The sequence below is a fragment of the Vicia villosa genome, linkage group LG2 (assembly GCF_029867415.1).
Source record: "Vicia villosa cultivar HV-30 ecotype Madison, WI linkage group LG2, Vvil1.0, whole genome shotgun sequence".
Lineage (NCBI taxonomy): Eukaryota > Viridiplantae > Streptophyta > Magnoliopsida > Fabales > Fabaceae > Vicia > Vicia villosa.
Window position 1 is genome coordinate 100,599,567 of NC_081181.1, and position 19,312 is coordinate 100,618,878.

The window sequence follows — 19,312 nt, forward strand, 5'->3', positions numbered from 1 at the left end:
TCAATCACTTACCAATAATCCTACAGCAAGGTCTGCAACAATTCTTCACTTAATCACTGATCAAGCAGCGACATCTTACACAAGACTACTTACACAACAACTTCGTAGTCCAACCACAATGCTGAACACAACAACTTTCTAAATTCCATTTTCCAGAATTTATTTTTGGTACCTAACGGTCACCTCCCGAAACATCAGGAATTTGCACCATACTTGCAGATCAACAACTGTTACGCTTCTCCTCATCCTTCGAAGAGTAAACATCACCAATTCCTGATCATTCTCCTTTTAGAGATGCTCCAAGTTTGTTAAACAACCAAAACCTTGAATCCATATCAACAAGCTCCAACAATACTTGCACTGTCTCCTTGCGCCAACAACTTACGACTGAAACATATCTGAGAAGCAAAGCTTCACCCCCACTTCGCTCAAACTACTTCTTGCAACAAAACAAATAAGTACTAACAGTGTTTCACACACATGTCACGTACTACAAGATAAAACACAGACATCATTCAACTGTCACACAACTCAATTGACTCGACAACTTGGCCGGACGGACCGACCTACTCCGATACCATTTGTAACACCCCAAATTCTACCCGAAATTATAATGCGAGAAATATCAGAGTATTTTAAAATTTCAAACAACACATTGGGGTATCACATCTCAATTTAAAACCTCAACTTGTATTTCATTCAATAGTGATACATAGCATTCGAATAACAGTCAACTATGAGCTTTATTCAACTAAAACAACTTGGAAGTAAAATAAGTACTTCATATTATTCAACTTGGATTCAACGGTTATAATAACAACAACAACTAATACATCAACAACATAGAAACAACAATATAAACAACCCCCCCGAGTGCTACGTATTAGAGCGACACACCAACTGGACTCGATGAAGCGATAAACTTCCACAGCTATACTTGAGTACTTGCCCATTTCCCATGGTAGGGGAAACATCAACAACAAGGGTGAGATATCAAACTATATAAATACGATTATGATAAATCATATATTAGGTAAAAAATATAAATGAATCACCGCTTCACACAACATCAACATAAACAACACAAACAACATCATCAACAAGTAGTCATGATATCAACGTATGAACATCTTCAACAATCAACATATAAGCATCGATATCAACCTATAAGCATCTTCAATAAGTCAATATATAAGCATCGATATCAACACATAAGCATCTTCAACAAGTCAACATATAAGCATCAATATCATCATATATGCACTTTCAACAAGTCAACATATAAGCATCGATATCATCATATAAGCATCTTCAACAAGTCAGCATATAAGCATCACAATGCATAAACGACAACTCTAGCCAACAACAATTGACAACGACGCAAATGCAACTCAACCGTGCATAATCAACAACTCCAACCAACAACTACGGATAACAATTCAAATGCGACTCAACCGTGCATATGCATGTGGTACCATTAGAGTAAAACTCCCAACACTATCAATTGCCAGTAATTCCGAGGCAAACATCCAACTCTATCATCTTTGCCATTAAAGGCTAACACTAACAATGTTATGCTATGCGACAACTCTTCAACTACAACTCAATCAACTCTATCAACAACATGTCTTGTAAAATCTTCCAAGAGAAAAAAAAGATCTTAGACGAAGCCCAACTGCTCCAAATAAGGGGGAAATCTAGTTATGGACCTAGAAGCAGATCCATAGATGAAGACGAAGACTCTCTCTGAACAAGATAATTGGGGGCCACTGAATAAATATGCTCTCTAGATAGCTCTAAGACCCGCTTATCTCTATCCAGAGTAAGGATGACCTCTCCAAGCAGTGAAAGGAAATCATCAAAAACGGGTAACTCTCTAAGGAAGAAAGATATCACCCATCTCGATCCCATGTCAAGACCCCATTAACAACATTTCATATCTTACCAACCAACCTTTCAGTTTGAAGAGAGTTGGAGAATAGACTAGGGAGCTTGGACTTTAATGGAATTCTCCCTAACCAATGATCATTTTAGAAGGCAGTAAGAAAACTTAACCCTACTTTCCTAACAATGCTATTAGAAAACCAATTAGGGATACCCTCCTCTCTAGTTCCAAGAAAATACACCACTTTTAACTAGGAAGAGGAAGAAACAGAGCCTTCTACCTTGCCCTTACTAAGAGAAGAGACAGAAGAAGTTCCACCTAGTCCTTAATAAGTAACCTCCACCTCCACTTTGCCCTAAGGACAAGATTTACCAACTTGAGATTCCTCACTCATAACCCCCTTTACTATTACACTTACACACGTCTTTATGGTTCACCCAGGATATGTTAGACACACCCTTAAAACCCCCTCCTTAAGAAACAACTGTTGTTAACTTTTAGAGCTTTCTCGTGTTTAACTTGTTATCGTTTTACCTTGGGAAAAAAATCAAACCAATTAGTTGCATACCAATTTTTTGCATTCAAGAATAAGTCAAGCTCAGTTGCACTCCTTGAGGGCTATTCTCATGATTTCTAAATAATTTTGCCAAATCACTTTTATTATAATAATGTGTGAGTATACAATCAATTATATAGTTAAATTTTGAAGTAAGTTAAGTGAAAATGTTATGAAATAATGTAATAAAAAATCCATTATTTGAAAATACAATTCAAGTATAATTCAAGTATAGAATTCAACTTATGTCCTTAGCATATAATTACAATATCAATAACTATGATCAACACACTAATTGTAAGAAGCACACGAAAAAACTGTAGATAACATAGTATACAACTATAATTTATTAAATCAAAGTAGAAGATTTTTTCCTTTGCAAAAAAATTTTCTAAAAATGATTGAAGTTGAAAATGAAAATATGCCAAAAAAACTTATAATCAAATATACATAAAAAATGGAAGATACAAAAAATCAAGATAGAGAAAAATAAAAATATCGTTATAAAGAGTGAAAGGGAGAGTGTAATTGATAAAAAGAGAAAAAAGTTTAATAGAGAGATGAAGGAATAGTTGTTGTTTGATGACGTTTGCAAAAGAGATATTCGTCAGTCTCAGAAGGATTCAGATCATCTCCTACGCATTGTCTACAACTGTCCATATTATGCTGCAATCTCAACCACCTAATTGCATTTTTCCACTCCAAAATTTATTATCTTTATGTATTTGTTTTTCATGGTTTTTCAACCATGTTAGTAGGAGAGGATCCATTTCCCAAACAGATAGACACATAAGAGTGCGTATAAGGAATGACACTAAAATTAAGGTCATGTTTAAAATTGTAATATGAAATTATTGGATAAAATAAAAGTCGGTGGCGACTCTTTGCTTTCCGCAACATGTTTTGCGAAATAACAAAACAAAAGGTCAGTTCTCCCACTGTGTTACAGATGGGTTCACCATTATCATACTTCTTCACAAACACACAATGGTCTGCGGATGTCTTTTCAAATTTAAGTCGGATCATGAAGAGTTCAAACTTTTTATACCATTGCCTTGAATGCTGTTTTAACATCAAGTTGCTCTATCTCCAAGTCTAGCGTTGCAGCTAGACCAAGGATTGCTCTTATGGATGTCATCTTTACTACTGGTGAGAATATCTATTCAAAGTCTATGCCTTTCTTCTGATGTCACCCCTTCACACTAATTCTTTCTTTGTATCTAGGGTTTCGATTATTCTCTTCAGACTTAAGTTTGAACACCCACTTGTTTTTCAGAGCCCTTCTTCCCTTTGGTAATTCCACCAAGTCGTATGTTTGGTTATCCTTCAGTGACTGTAATTCTTCTTGCATGGCTTGCATCCATTTGTCATTGTCATCCGTCTCAATGGCTTCCATGAAGCTTTGGGGTTCTCCTTCATCGATGAGAGTGACATACTCATCTGGGGAATATCTTCTTAATGGTTGTCTTACTCACATGGATCTTATTTCATGAGGTTCTTGGTGCCTCTGATCAATCTCTATCATTTGCTCTTCCAACATTTCCTGACCTTGTTCTATTTGGTCTGGTTGCTCCTCATAATTAGGTTGTACCGTCTGATCTGGTTTAATATCTTGTTGAGGAATCTCTCCTTCTGGGTTTTGTACTACAATGGTCTTTGGCTTCTTAGATTGAATATCACAGATTTTTTGATCTTCATAAAATACCACATATCTGCTTGGTGAGGTATCTTCTCATGTCTTATCCCACGAGCTTTACAATATGCTTCAAATGGGCCTAGGTATTCGCCTCCATTGTCACTTCTTAAGCATTTTAACTTTCTTCCAGATGCTCGTTCTACAAAGGCGTGAAACTCTTTGAAAGCTTGTAGAACTTGATCTTCCTTCTTTAATGGATACATCCACACCTTTTCGGAGTGATCGTCAATGAAGGTTACAAAGTATTATGCGCCACAAAGAGACCTTTCAGATGTGGAGTTAACATCTGATAGGATTTTCTTCAGTCTTCTTACATCATCTAATCTTTGAAAAGATACTCTGTGTTGTTTTCCTGCTAGACATTCTTCACAGGATTCAAGTGGTTGTCCCTTGATATATGAAAGGTGATCTTTAATAATAATCTCTAAACCTTTCTCGCTCATGTGGCCAAGTCGTTTGTGCCACAATTCTTTGGTTGCATCTTGAGATACATTAGTCTCTCCTTTGTTTATCTTTCCTTGCATGATGTACAGGGAGCCTTCCTTTTTGCCACGAGCAATTGTCATGCTCCCTTTGCTAAGTTTCCATATACCACCACCGAACTGGTTTATCATCCCCAGCTCATCCAACTTTCCTACTGAGATAAAATTTAGACGCATTTTTGGTACATGTCTTACTTCCTTCAACACGAGCTTATTGTCATTTTCTGTGATCATAGTCACTTCACCAATACCAACAATCTTGCTTGTGACATGGTTTTCCATCTTCACCGTACCAAAATCTCCTCTTTGGTATGATGAGAATAGTTCTTCGTGAGGTATGACATGGAAAGATGCTCCTGTGTCAATTATCCAAGTGCAATCATCGAATGTAACATTTAGATAATTGTCATCTCCAATAAGGAAAAGATTCTCGTCATTCGAGACTATTGCAGTTGTCGTTCCATCTTCCTTATTCGTCTTTGGGTTTATCGAATCTGGATGGACTGTTCCAGCATGTTGATCTCTCTTCAAGAATCTACACTCGGTCTTCTATAGCCAGGTTTACCATAATAATAACAACTTAGTCTTGTGCGAGACTTGTATTTAGCTTGTGATCTCCCATGACCTCCTCTTTCACGATTCTTACCCATTCCTCTATTATCAATAACGTTGGTTTCGAATTGGTTGTGGAAGCCTCTTTCCTTCCGTCTTGACTTTCAACTAGGAAATTTTGTAAATAGTGTCATACACTTGAAAAATTACCGTTGTTTGTGAATAGTGCAACTAGGAAGTTCCTAGGAAAGAGAGGTGGGTCAATATTGACACGCTTAAATACCAAGTCTTTCCTTAGCCAGAATTTACCAAGACACACTTTCAGAATACTACCATTTAATTCCACAAGAATATTTCTTTTCTGATGTGGAAGATCAAACAATGTTGCAGCCACAAAGAATACTAAGAATTTTCTTATGGGTGTAACACCGTAGTTACCCAGAGCTCACACAGAGCTCTAATACCACTGTTGGGAAATAACCTCCATAATTTCCCTCCTCCGTGAACTCAAAAATAGGCACTAGTGGAAACGTGAAAAATAGAAGCACAATGACACAAGAATTTTAGCGTGGAAAACCTTCTTTAAGTGAGAAAGGAAAAAAACACGGGACCCTTAGGCCTCTTAAAACTTCAATTATATTGATAATGGGAATACAACAACTTCACCCTTAGGTGGAACTCTCTACAATGTTTCTCTCAATTTGTAAGAAACACTCTCACAAATTGGCTCACTATTTCTCTCACAAGAAAATGTGAATCCAAGACCACACTCACAAAGGAGTTTTTGATCCATGGCAAACTCCACATGCAAACAAGCAACATGGCACAAGCAGAAAAACTCAAGGAAAAGCAAGTTTGGCTATTCAAGACAAATCAGGTCGACCTGCTCTGCATCTAGGTCGACTCAAAACAAGGAAAACAAGGAAAATTCAGAAATACCACAGTTAGGTCGACCTACTCACACTCCAGGTCGACTTAAATTATGAAAATTACATACCTCTCTGTTAGGTCGACTCACATAACCTCTAGGTCGACCTAAACTGAAGAAAAGTCTTCAGTACGTGTTTTAACAGGATTCTGGTCGACCTAAACATTCAACAGGTCGACCTAACTGGGAAGAATTTCATCCAAGTTTAATCCAGCTCTGTTAGGTCGACCTAAGCACTACAAGAGGTCGACCTATTTGATCAAAAATGCCAAAATTGCTGATCTGCTATGCTCCAACTGATCAGCTCTCATATATATGATCAAATGTTCATTATTGAAGTTTCCAACACCAACAACTGAAAGATACACAAAGGATTCTCATCTTCGATCATCGACACAACTCCAACACAACTACACACAATCATTTTTGCGTTGAGGGTTTGCGTTCAAGATCGATAACATCCATGGAACGGAATTGAAGATTCCTAGTGGGTGAAGATTTGTGGGGTTTTTGGTGAATAAAATCTGAGGGTTTTGTCCTCCAAGATTGGTGAATTTTGGGGGTTTTTATCAAGAGGCTTCATCAAGGATCCAGCTGAGTGTGAAGATTGAAGAACAAGTGTTCAAGCAATTCAAGACACTGCAGAAAGGGGTCAAAGTTAAGCTCTTGGAAGACCTTGATCTGGCTCAAGATTAAGGGGGAAGAAGATTCAAAGGATCGACAAATTTGGTTTATTGTTTATCGCTTTGTTATCTTCTTTGTATAAACTGCTTTCAACATTAATGAAAGATTTCCCAATTTCAGTTTGGAATTGGGGGCAGACGTAGTCGTAGCGAGGACGACCGACGAACTGCCTAAACAAATATCGTGTTCTTGTCGCTTTTATCTTTTCATTTACGTTCTATTCATATTTGGTTATAATTGCAAATTGATCAACGATTCGAGTGTTAAAATTGTGAATTAAGAACTTGTATAAACATCACAATTCATCACACATTGAATCACCATCAATTTGATCATTATCACCAAGTGTTTGTATTTTTGCTTCTTTCATTATTACTGCATTGCAAATCAAAGTTTATCAAATCAGAAGTTAATCGATTTTCTATAGTGAAACATATTGATTCGATAACATATCATTTCATCGTTAATCTCAATTATCTTGTGGTTTTGTCACATATACGACCCTTGCAATAACGGTCCGGAATAGACGCAAGTCGATTCAGAACCGCTTTCACCTTAGTTCGAAATAATTCCGAAAAACTCTGTGAGATCTATTCACCCCCCTCTAGATCCTTAGGCCAGCGTCTAACAAGTGGCATCAAAAGCTCTGGTTTATTCCGTGCTACGTGAAACACTTATTGGAAAGATGGCTTCCGGACCTAAAGGGGCTCACAATAGAGCTCCAGTTTTCAACGCTGAAAACTATGGCTATTGGAAGGATTGTATGTGTGTCCACATCAATGCAATTGATAGGAACATCTGGACAGCTATTGTCAATGGTCCCTTTCAGATCACCATGACAAATGCAGCTGGTGCAGTTGTTCCAAAACCAGAAAATACTTGGGATGCTGAAGATGAAAAGAGATATGGATACGATTGGAAGCGAGAAACATTCTATTCTCAGCTCTAGGAGTTGATGAATACTATCGCGTTTCCCATTGTAGATCCGCTAAATCTATGTGGGACACATTGCAATTTGCCCATGAGGGAACGGATGATGTCAAACTAGCTAGAATCAATACGTTAACTCAAGAGTTCGAACTCTTTCACATGGAAGATGGTGAATCCATCGAAAACATGCAAAAGAGATTCGTTCATTTGAAAAATCGTTTAAACTCTCTTGATAGACCTGTTTCCAATGCAGTTGCTACTAACAAAATCTTGAGATGCTTGAATAGGGAATGGCAACCCAAGGTTACGGCAATAAAGGAAGCAAATGATCTAAACACCTTAGACATCACCACTCTCTTTGGTAAACTAGAAGAACATGAACAACATCTTAAATGCCTTGACATGCATGAGAAAAGGGCAAAGAAAGAGAAGAACATGGAGAAAGAGGTAGAAAAGAAGTCAATAGCTCTAAAAGCTTCAAGCTCCAAGACCTCAAGACAAGAGCTAGAGGATAGTGATACAAGTGATGATGAAGACTCCGATGATGAGGAAATGGGACTGTTTGTGCGAAGATACAACAAATACCTAAAGAAAAATGGAGCAAAACATTCCGACAAAGGCTTGATCAACTATAGAAAGCAATCAAACAAGTTCAAACAAGATGACAATAACAAAGGAAAGATCAAAGGCCCTTGCTTTAATTGTGGCAAAGTCGGTCACTACAAACCGGATTGTCCATACCTTAAGAAGGAAAAAGAGAAGAACCAAAGCAAAGGTCAAAACAAATCTAGAAGAGCCTACATAGCATGGGAAAGTGATTCATCTAGTGAAAGCTCATCAAGCGATGAAGAAGAATCGACAAACTTATGCCTTATGGCTCATCAACACAAGAAAAAGAAACGTGTAAGTCATCTTAAACCTGAACTTGTAGATAAGGTATCTCATGCTCAATTAAAATTAGCCTTTGAAGAACTACATAGAGATGCAATTGAAGCTTTCAATCTTTTGGGCTCAAATAAGAAAAAAATTTCATATCTTGAATCAAAAGTTGAGAAGACCGAAAAGGACATGGAAGCTTTGAAACAATCTATGCTAGATATTCAAAAGGATAAAATTGAGGAAGATCCTACATCATGGTTTGGTTGTGAGACATGTCATATTTGGCAAAAAGAAGTGAGATACCTAAAGGGCAAATTAGATAAGGCTCTACAACCAAAAGTGACGTTTGCGGTTGATCCGAATAAGTTCAAAAGATTGTATACTCCTTTATATAGTAAATACATTTTTGTACCAAAAGTATCAACTAGCAAAACAGCATATTCTCATCATATTACCTGTCACTATTGTTGCAAAAAGGGACATACCATTGAAAAATGCAAATTTAGGAGGATTTTAGTTCCTAAAGGAGTATTTCAATGGTTGCCTAAATGCAACAGTTTATGTACTCACCACCTAGGACCCAATGAAGATTGGGGACCTTCCACTCTAAATTAATTTTGCAGGAAAAGTGTCTTGACATTGCCGAAAGGTTGTGGTTCCTTGATAGCGGATGTTCAAGACACATGGCGGGAGACATATCACTCTTTGTTGAAGTTCCACGCAAAGAAAAAGGGGTATGTCACCTATGGAGACAACAATCGGGGATCTATACTTGGTAAAAGAAGTGTAGGTAACCCGTCTACCACAACTATAACTGATGTGTTACTAAGTAGAAGGTCTTAAACATAATCTCCTAAGTATTAGTCAATTGTGCGACAAAGACTTCAAAGTAACTTTTACAAATTTTGGCTGCACAATAGAACATATTAAGAAAAGAGAGATCATGTTTAATGGCACATGGGTAAACCACATTTATATGCTAAAACTTGGAAGAAGGCATATTTTTTTTGTTACTCTCAATCTAGTAAGGCATATAGGCATATAGGTTCTATCAATTCAGTTACTACTTATTGTTGAAGAGTCAATTCATGTGTTCTTTTTAATGAATCTTATGCAAAATGTGTCGAGAAAGGTATATCTTTTGATAGTGCAGGCCCATCCACTGAAGACATTGTCAAAGATAAGGAAGACGAAAGTGATAGTGTTGCAAAGGAAGATGCTAAGAAAGAGAAAGATGAGTCTCATGATAGTGTTGAAAAAGAAAGCATCTCAAACAATGAAGAACTTCCTAAGGCCTGGACAAATGTAAAAGATCATCCAATCGACAACATAATAGGGGACATCTCAAAGGGCGTGACAACACGCTCCAAGATAAGTAACTTTTGTCATCATTTTGCTTTTGTTTCACAAGTTGAGCCGAAAAACGCTAAGGACGCATTACTTGATGAGCATTGGCTAATGGCCATGCAAGAAGAATTAAACAAATTTAAACGGAATGATGTTTGGGACCTAGTCCCTCATCCGGGAGATCATCAAGTAATCGGCACTAGATGGGTTTTTTGTAACAAACTTGATGAAAATGGCGTTATTACTAGAAACAAAGCTAGATTAGTTGCCCAAGGTTATAATCAAGAGGAATGTATTGATTATGAAGAGACATACGCTCCTGTAGCACGTCTCGAAGCTATTCGCCTCTTACTTGCCTATGCTTGTTCAAAAGATTTCAAACTATTCCAAATGGATGTTAAAAGTGCCTTTCTAAATGGCTATATAAATGAAGAGGTCTATGTCGCTCAGCCACCCGGCTTTGAGAATTACATGTATCCAACTCATGTTTATAAGCTGAAACGTGCTCTATATGGTCTCAAACAAGCCCCTCGGGCTTGGCACGAACGGTTGAGCAAATCTCTACTTAGTCAAGGATACTCTAGGGAGTGAATTTGAGATGAGTCTCATGGGAGAGATAAATTTCTTCCTTGGCCTACAAATCAAGCAACTTAGTCATGGAACTTTCGTAAGTCAAACCAAGTACTGTAACAAATTGACACACCTATGGCAACAAATTGTAACCTAGACAAAGATGAGAAAGGTAGTTCATCATCAAATCTGGCATCATTCCACATTGACTAGAGGATTCTACGAAATGATGACGAGACACCTACATATTGAGAAGACGGTAACATGTTTGTTTTTCACTTCCAAAAATATCATTGATACTGTAATATGCTATCAATTAACATGTTTATAGTGACTTCATGTATGTTTATCCATATATCTCAATTACATATATATGTCTATCATCTCCATTCATAACATATCATGTTTTGGGTATACAAGCAAGTAACTAAGCATAAATCCATCATATAGTAACATCCCTAAGGCATTTCAAACAATTGAAGCAACTTAGGTCGACCTACCTTGCATCTGAGTCGACCTACAGAAGTAAATTTTCAACAGAAACCAAAAATGCTCAGTTACGTCGACCTACCCATCCTTTAGGTCGACCTAATTTGATGCTTTTTCTCAGTGCTTCTGTTAGGTCGACCCAGCCTTCAATTAGGTCGACCTCCTGCTGCAAAAATTCCCAAATCTGGGTCTGTTGGTCGACCCGACCCATCCCCATACATAACTAGACATTCAATTTTCCATTTTTACTCATTCTCATATCATTGTGTACGGCCAACCCTAATTTCTCAAGTTCAAAGACATCCCAAGATCATCTCTCTCACTCAAATCCGAAACAATCATGGCACCCAAATCAAGAAAGGGAAAGGAAATCGCATCTGGATCATCTTCTCAACCGGTAAGTGCTGTAGCCCTTGTTCATCCTGATTGCAAAGAAAATTTTGAAAAATGGCAAATGAAGAGGAAGGTAGTCAAGCAATATATCTTTAATCAACATGCTGCTAAGCATATGCACATTCCTGATGTTGTTAGTCTTGTTCAGCATCAAAATGTTCACCCCCTTTTGGAATGTGCCACACCGTACTGTGAGAATACTGTTAGGGCTTTCTATGCAGGGTTCACAAGAGAGGAAGGTTGTAACTTTTGATTTAAGATGGGGTCGAGATCCCATATTGTTGACAAACGGGCCTGGATAAGTATCTTTGGTCTTACACTCATGGGAGATGAAGTCCGTATAGAAGACGGTGACATTCCGGCCAACTATGATCATGTCGCCTACATGAAATCTATTCTCAAAGACCCTGCCGTCTTTGACAAGACAAATGAATCCATTACAGCCGGTCACCTAAAAAGAGATCCTAGGCTCCTCAACTGGATTATCTCAAGAGTCATTCGACCACGAGCAGGCGGATTCTCAAGAATTGAACGAAATGAGGTTGTGTTAATGTACCTGCTTCAAAACAGGACGCGTGTGCACTGGCCACACTTTCTAACTGCCAAGTTTCAAGAGATACAGCAGAAGACTACTGCTCTATGTTATGGCTCGATCATTCAAACAATCGTGAACCATTTCGGCATGAAACTCGATGGTTTGTCCTACATTCACATGAAACAAAATCAAGACTTCTCCCAAACAACCCTAACCCTCATGGGATACCATTGGAATCCAAATAAGAAAATTTACTATCTCATTCAAAAGGGAACCGGAAAAATCATCTACAACTATGATGATCCTACGGAATTTGGTCACTTTGCAGGAAATGAAGAAGAAGGAAATGATCAAGAAATAGCAAATGATGAGGATCACACTATGGAAGATGTAGCTCATGACACGGATCCAAATTGGCAATATGTCCCTCCTCAAGAGGAAGAAATTCCTTGGGGATACACGGCTCCACCTTCGCCGGATTAGTCCAACATCATCTCCATGCTTGAAAATATGCAACTCCTACAACAACAGCATTTCGAAACACAGCAGCTCCAGTTCCAAACTATGCAACAACTTCAACAAGATCGATATGACGAACAACAACGTCAATATCAATCGCTATACAGTTTGGTTCAAGACCACAAAACCGACTTTGAGACGTTTGCATCCAACTCGACCTTAAGACAGAATCAGTTTGAGGAGACTGCATTGAACCACCATGCAAATATAAGTCAAAGCTTTAATACTCTGAACCTCTCCGTGCTTGATCTGTTGGAACAAGTTGAAGAAGATCGTCCTCAATCGTTTCAAAGAGGAAGAGGAAGACGGGGCAGGCGTTAGGATGCATCACATATCATCTCATTTGCATTTCATTCCATCATTATTATGTTTAAATTGTTAAACTATCTAGCACTTAGTCTTCCCTTAAAATCTGTAGGAATATTATGTGTGCTTGGCTGTACCTTTATATGTGTTTTGGATATTATGCTACCTCTACTTGCCTTTTGAATATTATGCTATGCATGCGTGCGTTATATCTATTTTCTCTGTTACTCTCTTCTACTGTTCCTTCGTTGTATTTTTTTTGATGTTGTCAAAGGGGGAGATAGGTGCTGAGAGTACGGGGGAGATCAGTATGAAGGAGCTTACGCATATAAGTCCGGGGGAGCCCTCACTACTTGTTTGTCGGAACCTTCACCACTTGTTTGCCATCATCAAAAAGGGGGAGAATGTGAATCCAAGACCACACTCACAAAGGAGTTTTTGATCCATGGCAAACTCCACATGCAAACAAGCAATATGGCACAAGCAGAAGAACTCAAGGAAAAGCAAGTTTGGCTATTCAAGACAAATCAGGTCGACCTGCTCTGCATCTAGGTCGACTCAAAACAAGGAAAACAAGGAAAATTCAGAAATACCACAGTTAGGTCGACCTACTCACACTCCAGGTCGACCTAAAATAATGAAAATTACATACCTCTCTGTTAGGTCGACTCACATAACCTCTAGGTCGACCTAAACTGAAGAAAAGTCTTCAGTACGTGTTTTAACAAGATTCTGGTCGACCTAAACATTCAACAGGTCGACCTAACTGGCAAGAATTTCATCCAAGTTTAATCCAGCTCTGTTAGGTCGACCTAAGCACTACAAGAGGTCGACCTATTTGATCAAAAATGCCAAAATTGCTGATCTGCTATGCTCCAACTGATCAGCTCTCATATATATTATCAAATGTTCATTATTGAAGTTTCCAACACCAACAACTGAAAGATACACAAAGGCTTCTCATCTTCGATCATCGACACAACTCCAACACAACTACACACAATCATTTTTGCGTTGAGGGTTTGCGTTCAAGATCGATAACGTCCATGGAACGGAATTGAAGATTCCTAGTGGGTGAAGATTTGTGGGGTTTTTGGTGAATAAAATCTGAGGGTTTTGTCCTCCAAGATTGGTGAATTTTGGGGGTTTTTATCAAGAGGCTTCATCAAGGATCCAGCTGAGTGTGAAGATTGAAGAACAAGTGTTCAAGCAATTCAAGACACTGCAGAAAGGGGTCAAAGTTAAGCTCTTGGAAGACTTTGATCTGGCTCAAGATTAAGGGGGAAGAAGATTCAAAGGATCGGCAAATTTGGTTTATTGTTTATCGTTTTGTTATCTTCTTTGTATAAACTGCTTTCAACATTAATGAAAGATTTCCCAATTTCAGTTTGGAATTGGGGGCAGACGTAGTCGTAGCGAGGACGATCGACGATCTGCCTAAACAAATATCGTGTTCTTGTCGCTTTTATCTTTTCATTTACGTTCTATTCATATTTGGTTATAGTTGCAAATTGATCAACGATTCGAGTGTTAAAATTGTGAATTAAGAACTTGTATAAACATCACAATTCATCACACATTGAATCACCATCAATTTGATCATTATCACCAAGTGTTTGTGTTTTTGCTTCTTTCATTATTACTGCATTGCAAATCAAAGTTTATCAAATCAGAAGTTAATCGATTTTCTATAATGAAACATATTGATTCGATAACATATCATTTCATCGTTAATCTCAATTATCTTGTGGTTTTGTCACATATACGACCCTTGCAATAACGGTCCGGAATAGACGCAAGTCGATTCAGAACCGCTTTCGCCTTAGTTCGAAATAATTCCGAAAAACTCTGTGAGATCTATTCACCCCCCCTCTAGATCCTTAGGCCAGCGTCTAACAGAAAACTCTCTAAGAAACAATTTTCTCTCTTGAGAAAAACTCTATTTCTCTTGCTTCTTGTTTCTCATGTGGTTGTGTGAATTGAATGCTTGCTCTTGGTCCTATTTATAGGAGAAGCAAGGTAAAGGCCCCTTATATGTATGAAGACACTTGTCTTTTGCCTTCCATGCACCATAACAAGTGTCTTTGCAAGGCATGCACCACAACAAGTGTATTTTACAAGACATGCACCATAACAAGTGTACACCATAAACCTTGCTAGATGTCATCACATGCAACATTCCATTTTATCAAATGTATGTTTGCCATGTGAAAATGGCTGGACCCACAAATTGCATGTTAATAAAACTTAAAGAACACAATTTCAACTAAATTTTTATTTAATTAAATAAAAGACACACAAAAAATACTCAAATAAATTGGAGGAAAGATGTTACAAAAAAATTTATGGAAAAAATGTCTTAACAAGCTATCTAACTACCACTAGTATTCATAAATAATATAGCTTTTTTATACACTTCTATCAAGCATTTTTTAAATCTAATTAAATCAATTATCACATTTTGCTTCTTCAAGTACACAAGTTGATTAGCCCATTTACCATCACGAAAAGTTTCTGGATCTTCAATCACTAAACTATCAGCTCCATATTTCCAAGACAAGCTACTTTCATTTGCCCCAACTTTGTACTCAACATATTCCAATCCCAAAATCTTGGTTGGTTTGTTATAATAAGTTTCTGAAGCCCACTCGAGTCCAATAGGCACGATTTGAACCGACACCGAACCTTGTCTAAGAAATAATAAATTTGTTAGGCCTGCACCATGCACCCCTAACATTACATGGCTCGAATGAATCAACCTATATGTTTCGGCTACTGAGGAGTCTTTTGTTGTCTCTAGAACATGTACATTGAACCCTATATCTTCAGCTAACTTGATGACTTCTTCTTGATTCAGAATCACACGAGAATTTCCTTTTCTACCCACCAATGTTAAAAGAGGCCTACTCGTATTAGTATTAGCTGAATACATTGGTGAGGTGTCCTTTTTTATATATGCATTTTCTAAAAATGCATGAAAATCAAAGAGAGTTTTAGGGTTTGGTAACAACTTAGGGTTTATGATCAATTGTCCATGTTTTATCAAACCTATGATTGCTGATGGAAAACAATGTGTGGTTGTTAGGTTATTTGTCTTGATGATTATGTGGTGAGGACTAAAAGCAGATAATAAATCAGCATACTTTTTTAACCACCAATCTTTACTATCTATTATTACAAGTATCACATCTTGATCATGAGATAATGAATTGATGGTGATAAAAAGTGGTATGAAAATTTCATTCATATCATGGTAGAAATTTCCAGTGTACCCACTTCCACTAAAAACTAGAGCTGGACTATGATGTGTGACACCACATTGAGATGAATATTTTTGTGGATGTGATGTGAGAGTGAATTCACTAATAGAAGACATTGCATCTTTACTATTTTTGAGAGGATAAGGTTGAATTTTAACATGGAAGTGAGGTTGGGTTCTTGATGGGTTCAAGGTAAAAAGAGTTAATGAAGTTTGGTCTAGAAGTGTTGGACCATTCATGGTACATATATCATAATCTTCATTAGAACGGTCACATGTGATTAATGTAGTATTAACTTTCAAATCCAAATTTCTGTGCAGGTTTGAGAACATTTGCTTAGTTACATCTGCATAAAAAAAAGAATATGATTGTATATAAAAATAAACAGCATACTAATATATAATATTTTAACTTTTTGTGAATATTTTTTCTATAATTACTAATATCTAATAATTGATTTTTTTAAAAAATAAAATAAAAAATATTTAAATTATAAAGGCAGGACAAATATAAAATGAAATTATATAAATAAATTATTCTAAAAATACGCTCAACATATATATGGTTAATGTAGAAAAGTAAAATATTTTTGTGAAAAGTAATACAATAAAGTTGACCAATAAATTAAAAAGATTATCATACTACATCCTTGACTACTATTATAAAGTTTTTGTTATGATACATCCAAGGGTCTGATCGGTGTGTAGAATAAGATAAAGACATAATAGAATATCAAGCAGATAAGATTAGAATATAATACAGACAAGATAAAATGTATTCTATCACGTGTTTAGTTCATAATATATATATATATATATATATATATATATATATATATATATATATATATATATATATATATATATATATATATATATATATAAAACTGACAAAATTATCTTAACAAGAATATATATTTAATTTGACAAAAAATAAAATTAGTATTTATATTTTTTAAATTTTAATAATTTTTTTATATTTAAATATTCTAATTTTAAATATTTTATAAAGTTAAAAAATTATCCTATGTATTTTTAAAAAATTATATATTAATAGTTTTAATTTAATATTAAATTAATTTTAATTTATATTTTGTCAAATTAATTTTTTATTTTAAATTATATTTTATAGGGATAAATTAGTAAATTATTTTCTTATTCTATCATGTTGGATTTTAACCCAGCTCATATTCAGAATAACAATTTGAACTATTGAGATATGATATTATAAGTTTCATGATTAATTTATCTTATATTATTGTGTCAAGAAACACTGAATTGAGATAAGATATGATGCATATATCCTATCTTGTCTCTTATACTGCACACCACCCATAGATGCCTTTAAAGTTAAAAGTCAATTTTATTTATAATCACAATCAAATGGTCTAATTAATAAATAAGTAAAGGACCACAAATTAAATTATCATTGACTTTACTTCTATTGTGAATATTAATTAACGAAAACTATCAAACTTGAGTATTGAGTCAAAAGAAAAATTTTAGAATCTTTTATACACTACTAAAAGTTTACTTTTTTCTATAATATAACATAATTCTTTCAGAAATTGTATACACTTGTGGGTTGTGTGTTTAAGAGGCTATTTCAATATATCAACGAGACTGAAATTTATACTTGGGTCTTTTTAACATACCAGTAACATTTTAGTAAAATTAATATATTTTTACCTAATTATTTTAGGTTTTTTAAAATATAAAATTATTTATTAAATTACCGTGATTAATATTTTTTAACACGTATTTGAAATCTAAAATAAAATAAATTCATAAATGTTCTTCTTAATATTTTAGAAAAAAAATTCATAATATAAAAAGCAATGTAGAAATTTCTAAAAAAAAAAAAAAAATCAAATATCAAGAATATTACTATAAAAGAGAACTTAAAAATTTGTTATCTATAAATGTAATTTTTAAAATGCTCTTCTCAATATTTTTTTAATAAAATTATAATTAAAAAAGCATTGTAGAAATTTCTAAAATAATTAAATATCAAGTAATTTACTACAGAAGAGAACATAAAAAGTTTGTTATCTATAAATGTAATTTAAAAAAAAAAATGCTCTTCTCAATCATTATTTTTATAAAAATAATAACTTAAAAAGCATTGTCAAAATTACCCAAAATAAAAATTATTTTCTTTTTGAACAAAATAAAATAAAAATGATTTAATACCAAGTATTTTGTTATACAAAAAACACTTACAAGTTTGTTATCTATAAATGTAATTTTTAAATTAACCATAGACACCTTAAAGAGATGTTATTACTCAATTGCCATGAAAGTTATTCAAACAAGTTAATGATTTTTTTAAAACCATAGAACCAGCATAAATCTATCATATGAGTAAAATAATTTGTATATAGCCATCTAAGAATTGTAACAATCTAAGAAAAAACAATAAGTAATAACAAAATAGAACATACAGAAGTACTTGCACCGCAACAATCTTTAGGGTGTACAATAGAGATTATCGCACACGAACTAAAACATGATAGTGTTAAATCGTGATTTAATAACACCTCTTAAAATATTTATCGTAATTAAACTATAACAAAATAAAAAATAGCTAATATATACAGCACCTCTGAAAGTTTAAGACGAACATGTTTAATATAATTGATGTGTTTGTTGATTAATTACCTCGCACAAAAGTTAACTGGAGAAAGAAGATGAGTCCCAATAGTGCAAACCATGTACCCCATATTGACAACAATACTGTCTTCCCTTCCATCACACCACCCTGAAAGAGAAGAACAAATTATGAATAATTCTTGAAGGAATATTTGTAAGGAACTCAATATTTAAATGAATAAAAAGTGGATTTGGATGAATAAATTGAATATCTAAAAGGCAAAGAACTCTTAGTTACCTGATAGCTAGCACTGTGTATCTGGCTTAGCTTCCCCACATTTCTATCTATATATAGATAAAAATTGAGAAGGAAAATATAGATATAAAATTGTATGGGCCTAGCACATGGTATTATTGCTTATTTTATTTGTTGGTAATTTGAGTATTATATTGTACTCCTTAACAAAAATTTCCAAATATTTATTATAAAATTTTTTCGTTTGATTTAAAAGTTTACATTTATAAATATTTTTTATAAATTTGAAATAAAAATAAATTTAATTTATATGCCATTTGCATCAAATTTGACAAGGATTGAGTTATATATATATATATATATATATATATATATATATATATATATATATATATATATATATATATATATATATATATATATATATATATATATATATATATATATATATATA

General features: G+C 34.8%; 1 protein-coding gene across 1 annotated transcript; it reads right to left on the bottom strand.

Annotated features, from left to right (window-relative positions):
• Positions 1-15,065: 15,065 nt before the first annotated feature.
• Positions 15,066-18,772, bottom strand: LOC131646522 (xylan glycosyltransferase MUCI21-like). The gene is made up of 2 exons (XM_058916541.1): positions 18,672-18,772; positions 15,066-16,357 (listed from the first exon to the last, which is right to left on the bottom strand). Exons 1-2 carry the CDS (start codon positions 18,760-18,762, stop codon positions 15,123-15,125), a joined length of 1,326 nt encoding a protein of 441 aa, XP_058772524.1. The 5' UTR covers positions 18,763-18,772; the 3' UTR covers positions 15,066-15,122.
• Between the last annotated feature and the right edge of the window lie 540 nt (positions 18,773-19,312).